General features: G+C 38.9%; 1 protein-coding gene across 1 annotated transcript in view; it reads right to left on the reverse strand.

The window, feature by feature from the left end:
• The window catches only part of LOC122883084 (acid-sensing ion channel 1-like), a 57,530-nt gene continuing 38,616 nt past the window's right edge, over positions 1-18,914 (reverse strand). Inside the window, exons 3-10 of the mRNA XM_044211262.1 lie at positions 7,439-7,589; positions 7,110-7,237; positions 5,318-5,468; positions 5,117-5,173; positions 4,805-4,958; positions 3,994-4,085; positions 3,814-3,893; positions 1-3,030 (exon numbers count right to left, since the gene is read on the reverse strand). Of these exons, the coding sequence (XP_044067197.1) occupies positions 2,911-3,030; positions 3,814-3,893; positions 3,994-4,085; positions 4,805-4,958; positions 5,117-5,173; positions 5,318-5,468; positions 7,110-7,237; positions 7,439-7,589 (933 nt within the window). The 3' untranslated portion in view covers positions 1-2,910. The remainder of the gene's footprint in view (positions 3,031-3,813; positions 3,894-3,993; positions 4,086-4,804; positions 4,959-5,116; positions 5,174-5,317; positions 5,469-7,109; positions 7,238-7,438; positions 7,590-18,914) is intronic.

Below are 18,914 nucleotides of genomic sequence, written 5' to 3' on the forward strand. Positions count from 1 at the left end.
TGAATAAAAGTTACTTAAAGTTAGCATTTAATCTTTAATATAACAACTACTTCAAGTTCATTGTTTATCTATACATCACCAGACTAAAATAATCATCCTTTCATATCTCAAATGAAAATTGAAATTTAAAAATGGAGGCAAAAATATGACAAAACCTGAAAGCGTGGTGGTGGGAGGACTTGTTTTGAGACGCATGACCTCATGCAGTGGATGCTGGAAAACAACAATCCAGCTGTTCATTTTCATTTACTGATGAACACAGCTGTGACTGTAGCAATACAAACAAAAAAGAAATAGCCTTATATTTTAATATTGTCTTTGGAAATTGAATTTTGATAAATAAACCATCTACAATCATATGTACAGAAAAATGGAGTGAGACACACAGCTAGTCTATATTAAATAATTACGAGTACAACATTAGACGGATCAGACTATTCTAATACAATAAGATTATTATCAATAGTCATTGCAATATTTACATTACATTACAGTTGATGGTATGATTGTGCTTGAGAATAACACTACACATCTACACGCTGTACAATTCCATTTCCTGTTGAGCTCAATGGGAATGGGTGCTAGTAGATTATCTCCAACAGAATACTGTAAAATGGTTTGATTTTTGTAAACAGAGTCTGAATAGAGACAGCATATGAGACAAACCCTTAAACATGCACATGACATGTTTACAGCCTAACTGATAACAGATACAGTGTTTTGGATATGAGGGCAGCATTTCGAATTTTCCTTTATCAGCTTCTGAATGAACACACACAAATAAATACATGCTCACAATATACAAACACGCAGACAGATGATGACACAAAGACGTGCGGATTAACTGTTCATCGACGCCTTCTGTACAGTGCTACATGCAACTTAGAGCCCTAGAAGATGGCAAAGCACATTCAACATATTTATACTCATTAATTTTATCTTGCCATGTTTACACACCCAAAGGTAAATTCTCTTAAATGTGATGAACAGCATTGACATGTAGCCTACATGTAAAAATGTATGACATTCCCTTAAAATAATGTATTGAAGTCTGTTTTGTACTCTTGCCAGGAAATAAGGAATAAAGGAAATCTTTATATTTTTAATTTCTTCTGAGATCTACAGTATACAGTGATTGTCACTGAAATCAAACAGAATGTAGCACCTGGTTGACATGAAAAAGAGCTTTTAAAATTTGTTCATAATATGGTTTGTCTACATTGCGTTTTGTTGCTGTGTATCCATCCGTGTCTTGTGTTAAAGTACTTGTTTTAACTAATTTACTGTATGTTCTTCAAAATACTATTTGTGTTTTAAAGCAAAAGTTCAACATTTTGGGAAATAAGCATGTTCGCTCTCTAGTAGAGATTTAGATGAGAAGATTGATACCACTCTCATATGAGTCTATTAAATGTAAATCTACAGCCAGCTGCCAGTTAGGTTAGCTTAGCATAAAGACTGGAAACAGGGGCAAACAGCTAGCCTGGCTCTGTCCAAAGGTAAAAATTCCAATCAAAGAGTAAAAATGACATATTGTGGTTTTTACGGAGGGGTTATGTGCCGTACTATTTTTTGGCTGGGCGCAGTGACTTTCAGAAATCTTGTCGTCACCGTCCGTTAAAACGTCAAATTGTCGTTTTTACACTTTGTGTTGTGTACAGATTAAACAAATAAGAATTAACGTGTTAATTTGTGAGCTTTAGAGGTGCTGTAGGATTATGTTATCATTTGACACAGCCAAGCTAGCTATTTCCCTCTGTCTCCAGTCTTTGTGCTAAGCTAAGCTAACCAGCTTCTGGCTGTAGCTTCATATTTTACGGACAAATATTGTGGTTCTGTTACACTACATACTAGCATTTACTATTATCCTGGAAATGTCCTTTAACTGTTAACTGCCATTTTCACTGAAGACATTTTGACTTGTCATAGTAGGAAAAGCACAGGTGTTACTGATAACAGTAATGACGGCTCTGTTCTATTCAAGTGTCAAGTGCCATGTACAATACCAGGACCCTGAAGCAGAAGCATTATTCATTTTATTATTTATACCTGTGTTTTTCCTACTGTGACATGTCAAAATGTCTGCTATGAAAAAGGTCTATGACTGCTGTTCAGCAAATGTTAAGTGGGCTCGCTTTAATGCCAGATTTTTTTCAACCTGCTCTGCTCATTTCCACACACAAAAATTACCTTTGTTATTAATTTGCTTGGCTAGTAAATTCTTCAGGGCGCTGTCATCCTTGCAAAATGAGGTAGTACAGTATATTGGCAAAATGCTCAGGTTTTTAACAAGGGAAGACTGTCACAAGATGAGGTTGGATGACATTAATATAAAAATGGAAAGTTGGTAGAAAAAAAGCACAAAAAGTCAAGAACAAAAGAGTGATGAAAGCAAACGTCAAAGGACAAAAGTGAAAAGAATGTGCAGTACTGACATGCAAATACCTAAATAAAACTTAAATGACCTAAAATAATAAATAACATTTTGTAAGTGAAAAATTAACTTGTTACATAAATTATTTTACAGAAAGCTACTTTTTGACAGATGACGAAACCACCACACAGCTGGGATTTCTAATGCTGATTTACTGAACCTTAGCTTAGCTCATGCCCCCATTTACTGTATCTGTTACTATGTCTTGAAAAGCTGTTTACAGATGACCATGCAGTTATTCTTAATTCATCACAACATGTTGATCACTGGTTTCTGCTGTCCTGCTGTCTGTGTGGCTTCTCCTGACTTCAGCCACATGCTGAATTCATCTCGTCGCTCACAAACCTTAACCAGGCACAGTTCAGACACTTCCCCTGTTGCTCCTGCAGTCTGGCAAACTGCAATGAACAATGAAGTCCACGAAACCACTCAGAGACAAGAGAGTGCAGCGGCTCCCTCCTTGCGGCTGCAGAAGCCTAGTGAAAGTTACTGACGTGACACTTGACATCATCTAAGCTCAGGACCGTTCCCTGGTCGTTGTTGTTGTTGTGCTTGTGCTTCTTATCAGAGCAGCGACACAGCTTGTACTTTATTATCTGAGAGGATAAAAAAACAGAGCAGGTCACCACAATAAACCTGCCATTTTTGGCTCAACAAGGATTATAGGAAAAGAGAAACAACATGCAGGGTCCAGTTTCCACAACTCAATTTGAAATGTTTCTAATTATTAGGATTTTTCATATTTCATGTATTCACTTAACTCTTTAATTAAACGTTCAGTTATATTTTCTGTACGTTTTGTTTCCCAAAATGAAGGTCTAAATGCTGTTTCAAAGCCTTTTCCACTGCCCGGAATAAAACTGGTGGTTGGAAAATACTTTGTCCTCTGAAAAATCGGAATCAAAATCAGCTTTATTGGCCAAGTTGTAAGTTGTTCTCAGTGTACTTACACAAAGAAAAATTTACAGGACCATAGAAATAGACATACAGCTAAAAACAAGGACAACAAAGCTGAACAAAGTTAGGTAAAACTAAACATTATTATGAATTATTATGTACATACAAGTAGGTGAAAATAGGTGTATACATAAATATAAATAAAGAAAGCAACAACAACCAACAACATTCTTTGTTTGTTAATTTTTTGTTGGCCTACATCTAGTCAAATTGAGTCTAAAACTAGTGGAATCTGTCTATAAAATACCAACATGTGTACATTATGTAGCTCCAATAAGGTTTCTAAAACACCCACATTCCCACAAATACAGAGGACATGACCTCAGTGTCCTCGATGGTAGCTACAGCTCTGTGTATCAAGTAAATAATTACAAGCAGCAGGATTATTCTTCTATCTAAATACTTTCCTGAAGAAGTCTCACCTCATAAAGGTAGTCAAATAGCTCCAGAATGGTGAGTATGCTTGCCCCAATAAAAAGTCCCATCTGACCACCAATATCACCTGGAATAAGACAATACAAGCTTATGAAAAACATCTTTTACTATAAAGAATAGAAAGATAACCTGTCTACAGTTTATAATGGAACTCAAAATATCTGTACCTAAAAGTCCAGCCACTTCATAAGCCTTCTTCTGTTCAATTGTTTCATAGTTCAGAGCCTCAAAAAAGATGTCTAACACCAGGAGATTCTCCCTGTGGAGAGAAAAGCAAGTGAGTCAAAACATAAATATTCCATTTTAGGTAACACTTCACCCTATTAGCATTAATAAGCAGTATATAAATGTTTATAACACACTATAATGTAGTTATAAGCAGATATAAGTGTTTAATAATGTATTAATAATTAATACTATGAATCCTCCTGAGGGCACCCATAAGTGGAGGCTGGTGTATAAACAGATAATGAATGACAATATGGTAAAACAAAGTAAATAAAGGTGCAATAAAATATGTCTTCATATAAGAAGTTAAAAATGATCCTTATATCTGCTCACAACTACATTATAGTGAGTTATAAACCATTTATTAAATGTTTATATACTGCTTATAAATGCTAAATAGGGGGACTTAAAGTAAAAATTGGTTTGATTTGTGAATGTATTATTATTATTATTGTTGTTTTCTTTTTGGTAATACCTTTGCATTATTAATATGCACCGTTTTGTTTTGTTTTGTCTTGTCTTTTAAATATTTTTATGAATTACATATATGATTATGTGCGTTTCTTTTATATATGGTTTTCTTTTTCTTTTTTCCTTTAAAGCAAAAAATATCTATCTATGAATATGTTTAAATTGCAGACATGAAGCAATGTAAGCAGTCAGAAACTTAACTTGTGCACTCATGCAATAAAATATGGTGTATAAGTACATAAAGGAAATACTTAAGCATTGAGTATGGTTGATACTTGCTTAATATACTGCTCAGATTTGTTGTATTTCTTTGCAAGATATTTAGCAGAGGCCTTGCTGGGGATCTTGACGAAGGACAGCTCTTTGCTGTATCTGGTCATGTTGCACGGCGTCTCACACACACAGAAATCATTGTCTCTCTCCACCAGGAAATCTGAGAAGAAAGAAGAAGAAGAAAGACCAGAGCTCAGCTTGACCTTTTGTACAGATCAGGGCGGCTGTGGCTTAAAGATGTCTTGGGATGATGTGTGTGTGTTTTTTGTATCTGTTAGCTTAGATTCAGACCAGACATGTATGAAGCCTTTTTCTTACCAAGCGCTGGGTCAGCACATTCTTTGTACAGCTCGGGGGTGCAGTAGGGTGCATCGCCTGCGGCCAAAGCAACACACATTCACATTCATTTAATTTCCTTTGCTTTCCTTCTTTGAAGTGCCTACAGTAATTATTCACTGCAGCATCATTGATTCATTGATGTAACTCTGACACAACATACAGTAAGAGCAGTTTTCCTACCAGGCATGTGCACCATGCGACAGTTGCAGTTGTCTACCAGGTAACGTGTTTCACAGTCAATGCGACAGGCTGTGATGCTGTAACTATCAAAGAAGTCTGAATCCATGGCCGTCACCTTACAATCTCCCCAGGGTGGGGGAAGATATATCAGCTGCAACAACCACACATCACTTATTATACACAAGCAGTTTCCATACATATAAAAAGTATTACTGATACTTTTTAGTAAGTATATTATGTATGTCCGTATGAATCAAAAGCAGGATGCTGCCAGTTATAGAAGAATAAATCATAAATCAAATTTTGTTTGATTCTGATCTGTATAAACAGACAAGTTACTTTCTGCTTTATTACACCTTAGATCTTATTTTCATTGCTTTCACTCCCATCAATAATAATAACACTGTATACTGTCCACCAAGTTACTTGCTGAGATCTAGAAACAAAGCAAGTCCAACAGGGAAAGAAACACAAGCAGTCAGACGATCATACAGGTTTAGACAAACCCTAGTTTGGGAAAACTTATTTGGAATAGAAAATTAAAGGCAAACATTAAAATTATTAACCAAAGTGTTAGTTGCAACCACCTGTCGGTAACACTTTACAATAAGATACACAAAATCCTGGGTAGTTACAATGGAACCAATGAGGAACTACCTGATTGTAATAAGTAGTTCATGAATAACTCTGAATCTAATCTATATAGTAGATAATTATAGGTTACTAGAGAACAAACTTGGAGATACTACATCAATGAATCATTAGGTAAATGATTAGATATTTGTAAATCGACATACTGACTGAATCACTTTCTTCATGAGGCTTTCCTGATTAACTCTGAATCACAGTCAAAACTACTCTTTAATCACTAATTACGTACACTAGTTACATTAGTTAGCATTTTTTGCACCCTCAAGTAAAGTGATTCATTATCTAGTTACTAGTGATTGTTAGTGATAATTAGCGATTCATCAAGTCATTCCTGATTCATTCATCACTCGTTCCTCAGTTTACAGACAGACCTACTGAGTTGTGCACACACATTTTTCTTGAGGGATGTTTACCGACATTTCGGGTGCGCTCACTTACGATTTTACAGCCAGATAAAATGGTTTAGATAATCTGTTGTCTTGTTTACAACCAGTCTGATTGTTTGACTTGTTTCTTGCTCCCTCAGATTTTGTTGTAGCAATGTTGCCATGTTCCCAGATCTCTGCAATTACTTTAATGAGTACAATAGTAAAATAACCAATAGTAACAATGCCTCTAAAGTTGTAATAAATCAAAAAATTATCCTTTAAAGACCCTGAAATCCTTTTTTCTCAATCAGCTTACTATAAGTGATGTGATCCTACACATTATTTTTTGCCAATGTTAGAACAGTTTGGTTATTTCAATTCTGTATTTCTGTTTTTGTCTGTGCTTTTTGTCACTTTTCACCTGGCGGGGCTCAGTTGGGAAAAGGTGATGTCATGTATGTCCTTGCACCAATCTTCAATCTTCAGTCAATCTTCATCTCCAATTTAGCATTTTAATCAAAATATGATGACAGTTCTGGGGTTGCTGTTCATGTTACCAAGCCACTGTCAATCAAATCTGATCAAAACACACCCATGCAGTCCTGATGAAACAGATTAGCTGACTTTTTGAGTGTTAAAATAAATAACAACTAAAGATGTTTTTTTTCCCCAAAACTTTGTCACAAGCATTTAAGGGTTTAGAGAAAAACTCAAGATTTCAGGGGCTTTAAGAAATGCTACATGTATAAAGATCAAAGTGCTACAGCTTGTACCCTCTGTTCCTGGCAGGAAACAAACGTCTGAAACCCAGGTGCCACTCCGAACCCGAGCTGGTCAATGAAGGAAGGCTCGTCCTGACTGTGGATCTGAACTTTGACCCCAGCTTCAAATGACGTCTCATCTGCAGGAAGACAAAGAATGTGGGATCAGAGCAACACGGTGTTAAAAATGTGTTTCACTAATGAATCCAGGCACTTAGAAGAGTTTCACACTCTGAGGTATTAACACCAGCACACAAACCAACCACACACCTGCCCACACACACTGTTAAGAGTGTGACAGATAACCACATCTGCTAGTCACTGAAGGATGTCCCCCTCACCTGTTTCTCCCCAGATAGGCAGGTATTCATCCTGCTGAATGTCCAGCATGACCTCCAGTCCATTACCCATACCTCCCTTGGTGGTGATGAGGGGAGGGCGTCCATCATCGCCGGCATTAAAGGTGTAACACTTTCCGTAGCGAGTGAACACCTGAGAGACACATGAGAGAGATTTTTTTTAATCACATAGCTCTGCAAAACTGCAAAAGGTTTCTTAACAATGCTTATCCACTAGGGGTCAGTGTTTGACTCGATTTCTGATATGTGTGTGTGTCTGCCTGTGAACATGTGTGCATACAACAGAGATAGTATGAGAGAAAAGGAGCATGTGTGACAAAAAGATAAAAGAGGTGAGACAAAGAGAGCGGAAGAGAAAAAGAGGGAAGAGGGAAAGGAGGTCTTCCCATGGGTTACACAATCAAGCCAGTGAGGTGATGGAGACTGGCAGACTGGTGATTTAACATTCCCTCGCATGCTCTTTATGGCAGTTATAATGGACCTGATGTTACCATGGAGACCAAGCATCCCAGCCAGGGACAATGTAGCCTTAATTTTTAAGGAAAGCCAAGACACAGATGTTAGATTGAAGCTGTGTGTGATATCAGCAAAAGCCCACAGGACATGACATGAGTGCATGACAGTAAATAGACAGCAACATATCAATATGGAGGTTTCTTTGGCGAAGAGTTAATCTTGCATTACAGCGTTTAGTGTTGTATGAGTCACATAACCCATGCAGGGAGAATGAGTGAGAGAGTGGGAGAGCAGGGATCAACAGAGAGCAGGGATGCAAAGTGAAAGAGACAGAGAGAGAGAGGGAGGGAGTTGAGCTGCTAACGCTTGGAGCAGGCTATTGTTCAGCGTTATGGCACAGAATGACATATCTATGATTAGAAAGAACAAACCAACCAAATAATTGTTGAGAAAGAGTTTGGGTCCTGCCAAGGGCAGTTTAAACATTTCAGCCATCTATCAAGTCAGCAAGAGACTGCTGGTTGCAGATGCAGACATCAATCTGAGTGGGGAAAAAACATTCAGTTCTATCAAAAAAGGCAAGTCAAAGGTACGGCAAGCCACAAACAATATGTGTGCACACATTTAGACTCATACTGACAAACCGGAAGGGAATGTTTCTTTGAGATTAAATCTTGGTTTCACATGAACAGGACCTAAGAGTCTACAACTACACTTGCAGCTCTGTGAGGCTGTACATAAGCCGCCAGTATACTTCATCACAACTGCTTGTTGGATGGTCAAATAGCTTTGGAAACTCCCTCTCCCCACACCTTTCCAATGTCAGAATTTGGGGGGTGCTTAGTCCAGCCATTTCTGTAACTTTCCGAAACCAACAGTCCAACATTCACACCCACTTTACACCGTGATTGGCCCGCTGAGAAGAGGTGAGAAAGCAGCCAGGGTTTGAACTTCTCTCTCAAGCTCTCTTTTTTCATTAATTTCACAACTATTTCTGTCATTTTCCATATGAACAAATGAATGCAACACTATAAATGCCTTCCATGAGAGACTGTCTGAAAATGTACACTGGAAACCCACTATTTAAACAATACTGCGCATCCGCTCTCTCTTATGACGGACAGCTTTTCACTCCGCCTTCAAGTATGGCTGTTCGGAACAACTAGAAACACTTTTGTGTCAACGAACAAGTTCTGTTCGTGCATAACCCAGCATCAATTCATTTAATAGTTGTTGAGATATTTCAGTCTGGACCAAAGTGGTGGACCGACCGACCAACAGACCCACATTGCCAGCTAACCAGCTAGCATGGCTAAAAATCATCCAGTAAACACAGCCTAGATTAAACTATCCAGTTTTTCTTTTCCTTTCTACTTTCATCAACCTGCTGCCTTCACAGAACATTCATTCAAACTTATTGATCACAGACTCTGAGAAGCCTACTGGCTCGTTGAATATCTGTAAGAAGAACAAACCCAGCTGTCAGAAAGGCTCTGCCCTTTCTCCATAAATGAAAGCATAAATGTGTCAGATCATACAGTGGCTGCACTTACTGTACTTCATAAATAACTCAGTCATTACATAAACGTTAAATCCATGTGTATGACAGGTGCATGATGTTCACCAGCATCTTAATCGATACACAGAAGTGAGGTGATGTGACTTGTTCTCTGCCTCTTGTTGAATAGCTGATGTTGTGATAGAGGTGATAAGAATAAAAACATCCAACATGTATAATGCACAAAGTCTGCACAGCATAAACACTGTGGCTGCTTGTTATGATGAATGAATAAATGATTGTGGACATATGAAAAAGGTTTTCCGCAGCAAATCTATCCTTTTTTCCACAGAATTTAATACATTACTTACTAACTGCAGTTTACACAGGCTATAATCTTCAGTGCTCTGTGATCAATAAAGCTGTCACTCACACACAATTTCACATGTATTGAAAAGCACTCAACAGAGCTCTGCTGTAATTAATCATTATGCACATATTCATTCATATCTGTTTTTAGAACCACATCAGATTTTGAAAGAATCTCGAAATTACAGATCCATGCACTTTCCCATCCATTTTGCGATGTCTTTAGTCTTGCAGTCTGTGAGCTGCTAAAAGATGTCTCAGCAGGGTAAATTCAATCCATTAATGCTCTGTTGTTTTATGGGAATGTTTTCAAAGACTTTAAAGCTGTCTCAGTTAAGTGCCAACACTTTCACTGTTTATTATGCTGTACGTTTAAACAGCTATCACTGGGAAAATGCTATTTAAATGCAACAGCATGCAGACAGCAGCCCACGGTGACCAGCACTAAAATACATACACGTGTTGCATCCTATTGTGCGGCTGGACTGTAACAGGGATTTCAGTTGACCTGGAAAAACTATACTGAGTACCTTCATACATGAATAAACTTCATGAAAATAAATAAATTGATTAATATTAATAAGACTAAGAGTCTACAGCCATGCTAGCGGCTCTCTGAGGCTGTAATCACACACAGTGGTGCTTTAACTAAATGCTAATAACAGCATGCTAACATGCTCACAATGACAATGCTAAAATGCAGATGTTTAACAGGTAATGTTTACCATGTTCACCATCGTAGCTTAGCATGTTAGCATGCTAAGTTTTCATAATGATCACTACACAAAAAGTACAGCAGAGGCTGATAAATGTCTAGTTTTGTAAATATTTGGTCATAAACTAAAGTGTTGGACAAATTAAAAGTTTGACCTGTTGGAAAGTGTAAGACAAATGAAAAATACATTTCCTAAGCTCTAATCCTGTGTCCCTGTGTTAATTATTTATTTATCTCTTTCCATGCTAAACATGTGTCAAAAATCACTTTTGAGTAGTCATCTTTTCTCTTCCTTTAAAACTTTGATGACTCATCTTGAACTTGTGGATGGGTTACATAAATTCATAAGATCAAATGTGATTTCGGGTGACTAGCTCACCCCGCCCATCATATAAAACTGCACTCGACCGTTAGCTAGTCGGTAGCTATAGAGTAATATCACAGTAGGAGGTGTGTGATTGGATTTCTGCTAGTAAAAGGTTTGTTTACATTTCCAAAGAATGTGGTTGAAGTCTAATTTATTCACTTAACTCTTATCCTCCTCCTGATCTAATATGGGTGAGGGAGGTGAACAGTCCTCTAATACAGCTCCGTATCGCACTGTATTCCCATTTATGAATGTCTGTAGCAAATTCCATGGCAATCCATCCAATAGAGATATTTCACTTAAAACCTAAAATGTCAACCTCATGATGGCGCTACAGTCTGTGAATCACCAAATAATAATTGGGAAGAAAGAAAATCAGCAGAGCCACAAACCGACAAAACCAACATAATCTGGTGCATTCTGTCAAGATGACTGATTACAGTTTACACTCTTTGTGATAGGTGATCTTGGAGTCTGATCACTAATGCTTGCAACACAAAGGTAAAAATAATTCAGGAATAAAAGCATCAAAGCTAAAGCATCCCCCTCCTCTGTTTGGTTATGAATGAATAGCTGACTCACTACGCTAATAACCAGTCTTGGGTAGAACAGAGAGCCGATCCAGAGAAAATAAACCGGGTAGGGGATTGAAAGCCAGAGGCACAGTGGAGTTTGTGTGTATGTGTTTGTGTGTAATAATGATGCCCTGAACATGGAATCAAACCCTCAGTCACTGGTTGTCAAAATAAGGAAGTCAAGATGAGAGGCAAACAAGAATAGGTAGAAGCGAATTGCAAGCCTCCTCGGGGAGTATGGATAAATAAAAGGCTTCATTCAGAAACTCTTTTTCTTAATTAGAGAGAGAAGGCCGTCGTGGACTGACAAAACACTACTGCAAAACTACCATCTTTGTGCCTGTAGTTTCAAAACTGTGACTGTTTTACATTTATATTTCTATTTTATTTGTATTTTTAGCCACATTAGCAGTGTAACTCTAGGGACGACTGTCTGTCTGTTGGACGGTCAGTCCACTGCTTAGGCCCAGACTGAAACATCTCAACATCTACTGATGGATTGCTTTGAAATTGTTTACGTACATTTAACTCAAAATCACAAAATGTTAACCTCATGGTGGTGCCAGGGGAAAAGTCAGAGGATCACCAGTCATTAGGATTCATCCTCTGGTGACCATGAACGTCTGTACAAAATTTCATGGGATGGCCAGTTCGAATGGCCACACCGCTAGCTAACTAAAAAGGCTTGGAAATTTCCCTAAACAGTAGCTTTTAGCAAACGCTTTACTCCCTAACCCTAAATTCTGTTTTTTTCATGGATTTGATGACAATAAGAAAAATATAGAATATCACCCAATTTTTCCTTTGAATATTTGACCAGTACTCTGCAGACATGTAAAGAGGCTGAATCATTGTATTTTTTCTGAAGGTCAAAGTCAGAATAATGAGTGAGAATTGATCATGCAAATTCTTGGGGCAGTGCAGGCTGTAGGGCAGGGCCGTGTAATGATCACCTAATCGGTTCTGACGGCCAGTCCTCCTGATGTTATTGACAATATAACAGGGGACAGGAGCCATTTGGCAAACCTTTCAATTGCTTGAGGAAAATGAGTGTATATCTGAAATCAGTTTAAATGTCCTAATTCAATATTTCTAAGAAACCATCATCAGTCTCTATCTTACCTTACCTGCTGTTTTATAGATGAAATATCATACAACCTCCTCCACTGTTGTGAACATATTTGGGATTTTAACCACCAGCTCCCACACAATGAAAATATTTCTTTCCCTCCTACATTTCTTTCATCCCTGCATCTCTCTTCCCTTGTTCCCTTGTGTCTCCCAAACTATGATGTTCTTTCCCCTGTGGACTCCTCTCCATCTCCTGCTGTACTTCCCCACCCACCCCTGCTTCATTTGATGAATATTTCACAGGCCAGTAGAGACAGTCCTCCTCTTCTCTCATCCTATTCCTAGACACCATCCGGGCTCTCAGTACGTATCACCTTCAGAGACGATAGCATCATAGTGCCGGGTAAGGGGCACCTCAGGAGAGCGGGGAGCATATCATATGAAGAAAAATGGAAGTGTGCATTTACTTAAGTTATATATGCCTCAGAGTGCTGCCTCTATCTAAAAATCAGGACTGTGCTGGCCTTAGCACTATCACAGCATGACAGAGTGAATTTGAGATACAGGTTAAATCAGACAAGCATTATAATACATGACTACAACATCCAGCAGGTGAGAAGAGGTGAAGAGGTTGTTTATATCCTGTATGTATGCATTATGACACTGTCCATGTGTGGAAGAAGTATTCTTTACTTTAGTAAAAGTACCTTTACAGCAATTTAAAAATACTCCATTACAAGTGGAAGTCCGGCATTCAAAATCCTGCTTAAGTAAAAGTACATAAGTATTAACAGCAAAATATACTTTTAAGTATCCAAAGTATTCATTCTGCTGAAAAATGGCCCCTGTGCCTGATATAATACTACAGGTGTGTATAACATTATGAGATTGTTAATACTCATGCATCAATGTGTAAGCAGCATTTTACTGTTGAGATGGACTTACTTTATATACTGCTAGGGATCAGGCACCTCCAAAAAGTCACAAGATAAATTTGAGGTGATGATGATTATGGATGATGATGATGTGGTAGGAAAAAAGAAAAAACTGGTTTGTTACACGATTCTTTAAAATTTATTTGCTCTAATGTTTGCTTATTTGTGAAGTATTGGATAATTTGACCTCTTTGGACCTCAAGTTTAAAGGAGAAATGTCTCTTTGGTTGAACTGCTACCAACTCATACATCTGAAACATGACAAGGGACCCCAAACTAGACACTGCTTTATTGTAAGGGATCACAAGCCAATAAGGTTGGGAAACACTAGTTTAATCTCTAATGATGTATTGTAATTTATAAAATGTTCATGTGTTTTTTTATGTAAAATCCTAATCTGAAAAGTAACTAGTAACTTAAATTCTCAAATAAATGCAGTGGAGCAAAATTATATTTCCCTCGGAAATGTAATGGTGTCGAAGTATATAGTATCAGAAAATAAAAATAAAAGTACCTAAAAATTGTACTTAAGTACAGTACTTGAGTAAATATACAAATTTCCACCACTGGGAAGAGAGCAGGTGTCTATTCGGCTTTAACACTATATGTTGTTTGGTATGGGGCTTTTTCCCTAGCTTCATTCAAGAGCGTGGTCTTTCAATTCGGAACATGACTCATTGATTTCATGTTCAGATTTTGTAATGCTTTCCCTCAAAACCCTGCCCTCGCAATCAAATAGCCCCTGCTTGCACAGATTTCCTACGCTCCAGCTTCTGCCCTTCTCCTCGCACTCAGGCTGCTTCTCTGCGCTCGTCAAATGTCTGCTCTCAGATTTCTCCTCTGCTCTCTGATTCCCCAACTAATGTAATTCCAGGTGTAGTGTTGATCAATGAAAGGATCCCTGCCTTGTTGCAGGAAGGTTCGTTTTACTTCTTAGAGCGTCCCTTACGGGTGGTTACTCTTTAGCGATCTGCAAGCCATTTGCCTCTCTAGTACACCAAAGGGAGGCCAGTGTAGCTAATATAGTAAAAGAAAAAGTATGGGCGCTGGTATATATATTAACTGTCCTTTTATTCAGATAGGAAAAAAGCCCAATAGTCTGGCCAATAAAGTATACAAATAATACAAAGTTAGAAGAGCTGTTTGAAGTTTTCTCTGCTCTGTAGAGATGCCGTAACTGCAGTAAATATACATTGCATGTTTAGAATACCTGTTTAGAGAAATTAGTAAATTATTTAACTATTAAAAAAGTGATTAGTTACAATTTATAACCCATTTAGAGCTGAAACAATTAGTCGATAATCAGTTAGTCAATCATTAGACAATTAATCTGCAACTATTTGATAATCACATAATTGTTCATATTATTTTTTAAAGCATAAATGCCAAAAAATCTCTAGCTCCAGCCTCTCAAATGTGAATATTTGCTGGTTTTCTTAGTCTTCTATGATAGTAAATTCAACATCTTTGGGTTTAAGATAGTTGGTAGGACAAAACAAGAAATTTAAATAAGCCACCTTTGGCTCTGGGAACAGGTGATGGCCATTTTTCACAATTTTTGGCATTTTATAGACCAAATGATTAATGAACAAATCAAGAAAATAATAGGCAGAAGAATCAACCAATCAATTATGAAAATAATCAAATAATATTAGAAAGTGGCACCAACTTTTCATATAATTTAGATGTGGCACACTGGGATCCAAATCAGCAGAGAATTAAAGAGAGACCCTTCCCGAGGAAAACAGGAGATTCACAACAAAACAACTTAATAGCTGATCAAGCAGAGGCAGCAGAGCTTGCGGACCACTGTCTTTCCCTAAGTACAGCTAATTGTTGGTTTAATGCAATCCCTTGTCTCTATGGTGGATGGACTTGCAGTGGCACCACACACTGGGAGGAAATAATGCCCTGAGGGAAGGTTCCCTGTAATTCCTCCCACCTAAAATGAAGAGACAGGGAAATTTTTATTGAAAGGCTACGTCAAATAACTACCGAAAAATGATACTTTCAAATTCCTCCAGTGCAGAAGCTTCATGGTGAATAATGGAAATGGTCTTGTAAATTTGGATTGGAGACATAAATGTCGAATTGTCTGTTCACATTCATTCAGAGCTGTTCAATTTTCTATACAGGCTCTTGCAGTTAGCAGGCACCCTCTTATTCTCCCCCAAGTGAGCAGAAGTGAGATGGTAAGTGGCTGCTTGGAGGACTAAGACATTCACTAGGAGCCAGTGATGTGATGCAGTTATACAGTACATTTTTATGATATAATTATATTAAATTAAATAGATATATGGCATCTTAAAAGTACTTGCACCGCTTGCAAATTGTGAACCCCCACCCCCTTCTTCTCTTGATATGCAGCAGATCCATATGGGATGTTAAAACATCTCATGCCTGCCTTTTTTCTGCATGTCTCAATCATCATGTCGCCTACAAATCTCCTGTCTGCCCGCTTGTGCCAGCCATGTGCAGAACCCACGCTTGCTATCTGCTGTGATAGAAATGCCAGGCAGACAGAGAGGCCATCACAGCAGCAGTTTCGCTATAGCTCCAGTGTGCACCGCCCTTTCATCACGCACAGCTGAGTAAACATCGAGGAATAAACAGCCCCGGGCCCTGTCAGACGGGCAGAGGCCTTACTAAAGCTGAGGGCAGTTTAAGTGGCAGACAGCAGGGTTAACTAGGATTAAATCCTCATGTGTCAAGTGGGACCTGAGTGTTTTACAATACCTGTCAATCGGTAGCTTTATTTGTCACATACATCATTATACATTATAAAAGTACCATGTGTAGGTTGTGCAAGAAAAATTATGTACAAAATGTAGTGTGAGTACATGCAAACAAAAGCAATAGATTAAAATAGAAGTCAAGAGTAGTTAAATATAGGGTTAAAAATAGAGTCAAGAATGAAGTGACACAGTAGCACCAAATGAAGAATTAATATGAGACATAATAACATGAATTTGAGACTGAACTCGAACGTACACTGAGCACGAGTGATGTGATGATGAACACAAAATGGAGGATATACAGGATGACTGCTGGCCCAGAGGCCAAAAAATTATAATAAACCAGACCTGATATTGTGGCTGAGCATATAGTCTCTAAGGAATATAAGGAGTCTGACAGCCTGAGGAAAGAAACTTCTCCTCAGCTTCTCTGAGCTTGCTTTCAGACTGCAGTGGTGCTTCCCTGACAACAGCAGACAGAAGAGGCCATTGTTGGGGTGGCTGGTTTCCCTAACAATTTTTTCTTGCTTTCGTCCTGTAATGTTTGTGGTAAATGTCCTCCAGTTTGGGTAATGCAGCCCAGATGGAGGGTCGTGCTGACTGCACGACCCTCTGCGGGGCCATCAGGTCCTGAACCGGATCAGATGCCCGAACCACCTCAACTGGCTCCTTTCGATAAGAAGGAGCAGTGGCTCTACTCCGAGCTCCCTCTGGATGTCTGAGCTCCTTACCCTATCTCTAAGGGTAAGCCCAGCCACCCTATGGAGGAAACTCATTTCGGCTGCTTGTAGCCGCAGTCTCATTATTTTGGTCACTACCCAAAGCTCATGGCCATTGGTGAGGGTTGGAATGTAATCTGCATTGCTCCTCCAGGATCTGAGATTCGACAATCTGTCAGAGCCTCCTTTCCAGCACCCTGGCCTAGCACCCTGGCCTATGCTTTCCCGGAGAGGCTGAGCAGTGTGATAATTGGAGCACATCCTCTGGTCCCTCTTTTTAAAAATGGGAGCCACCACATTGGTCTGCAATTCCTCAGAGAGAGGCGTGTCAGCCAAGACAGCCCAACAATGTCCAGAGCCTTCAGCATCTCAGGGCGAATCTCATCCACAGCTGGTTCCTTGCCGGTGATGATCTTTTTAACTACTTCAAAGACCTCTGCCAGGAATGTGGGTGAGGCTTCCCCCAAGTCTTCAAGCTCTGTGTCCTCCACAGAGGACGTGTTGATTGAGTTCAGGAGTTCCTCAAAGTGTTCTTTCCAATGCTCGACAATATCCCTAGTCAGGGTCAGCAGATCGCCTCCCCTGTTAAACACAGCCTGAGCCAAGCTCTGCTTTACCTCTCTATGAATTGTGGAGTGGAGCCTAATAATAACAGGTCATTTCGGGTAAGTTTAAATTATTCTGCTGAGTCAGATGATTGCATGTCCATCTGGCTGCAGAGACCAAGACAAAAAGTTAGCAGTGAATTACACATGATTAGTTGTAATATCATGATGGTTGTGATGATATACTTATGGCTTGCAATGGATAGATGTTTATTGGTAGGTACAGTATGTGTGTGTATATGTCAGTCAGCCTGTTTGTCTGTCTGTATATGTCTGATCATTTGAATATTTAAATTTGTGTGGATGTCTCCTTGGTGCATGTCTAATAATATGCAATGTATAACAATGAGCTGTAATCACCTTCCAGCAGGATGGAGGAAAATTCATTTAGGAAAGCCAAAAGGCTGTCACCAAGCATTTTACGTGACACCTGACTTGAACTCAGTAATGGCCCCAGAAGGCTCTCGAAATTGCATGTTTCACTTTGCACGTTCAACCTGGCTTTTCTCATAATTTACACTGACTTGAATCGATACCATCTTCACCCACTTAATGAAATTGTGTATCATGCTTAAGTTAGTTTTAATTACTTTTTCTATGTCATCTGAAGTAGACAAAATAAATTTAATCTAATCCGATTTACAAGAGTCCACAACCACTTTCCTCACAGTGTTGCTAAGGTGCAGTGATGCCATTGTGTTCCTAATGTGTGCTGTGAAAGCTTGACAAAATGGACACATCGCATTAAGAAATGCTGTGGATGCTGTGCAACAGTCAGACAGCTTCCTAGGAAAAAGCCACATAAATAAGTAAAACAGTATGTTCTATGGTGAGATGAAGGCCGTAAGTAAGTATGGACATATGGTAATATGTCAGACGGTAGCAGTACACATACATGTACAGATGCACAATGGGTATATGCTGATGGATGATGCTTGACATACATGCATTTCCATTCCCTCTGGACACCCCTCGTAAAACACACACATACTCCAGTTGCACAATAGAGTACTCATAGATTTATTTTAGGATTGGCTCCATGATTCAACATCTGAGTGGCTGTAATAAAGCAGTTGAGCTCCTCCGGGGGATGAGTTGGGGCCAGCTTGTACAGTAGATCTGCACCGGAATGGAAACTGGACAGCAGGAAGAGTCATTGCAGCCAGACCCTAGTTTTTGCTTACCGACCAATTTGATCACCGGGGACTGTATCCCTACAGAGGAGAAGGAGGAAGCCATCACCCTCATTAGTAAGAAAACATCAAAAGACAGATAGAGGCACTGCTGGAGCACGGTCTCCTGCTGGAGAAGAGCACCTTTCCGCTTCGTTGCAGCTAACAAACCCCTCTTTCATCAACTGTCTTTCATTTTACTATTCCCAAAATACCATCCAGCGAAGGTGGGACGAACCTC

This window comes from Siniperca chuatsi, linkage group LG10 (assembly GCF_020085105.1).
Source record: "Siniperca chuatsi isolate FFG_IHB_CAS linkage group LG10, ASM2008510v1, whole genome shotgun sequence".
NCBI classification, from domain to species: domain Eukaryota; kingdom Metazoa; phylum Chordata; class Actinopteri; order Centrarchiformes; family Sinipercidae; genus Siniperca; species Siniperca chuatsi.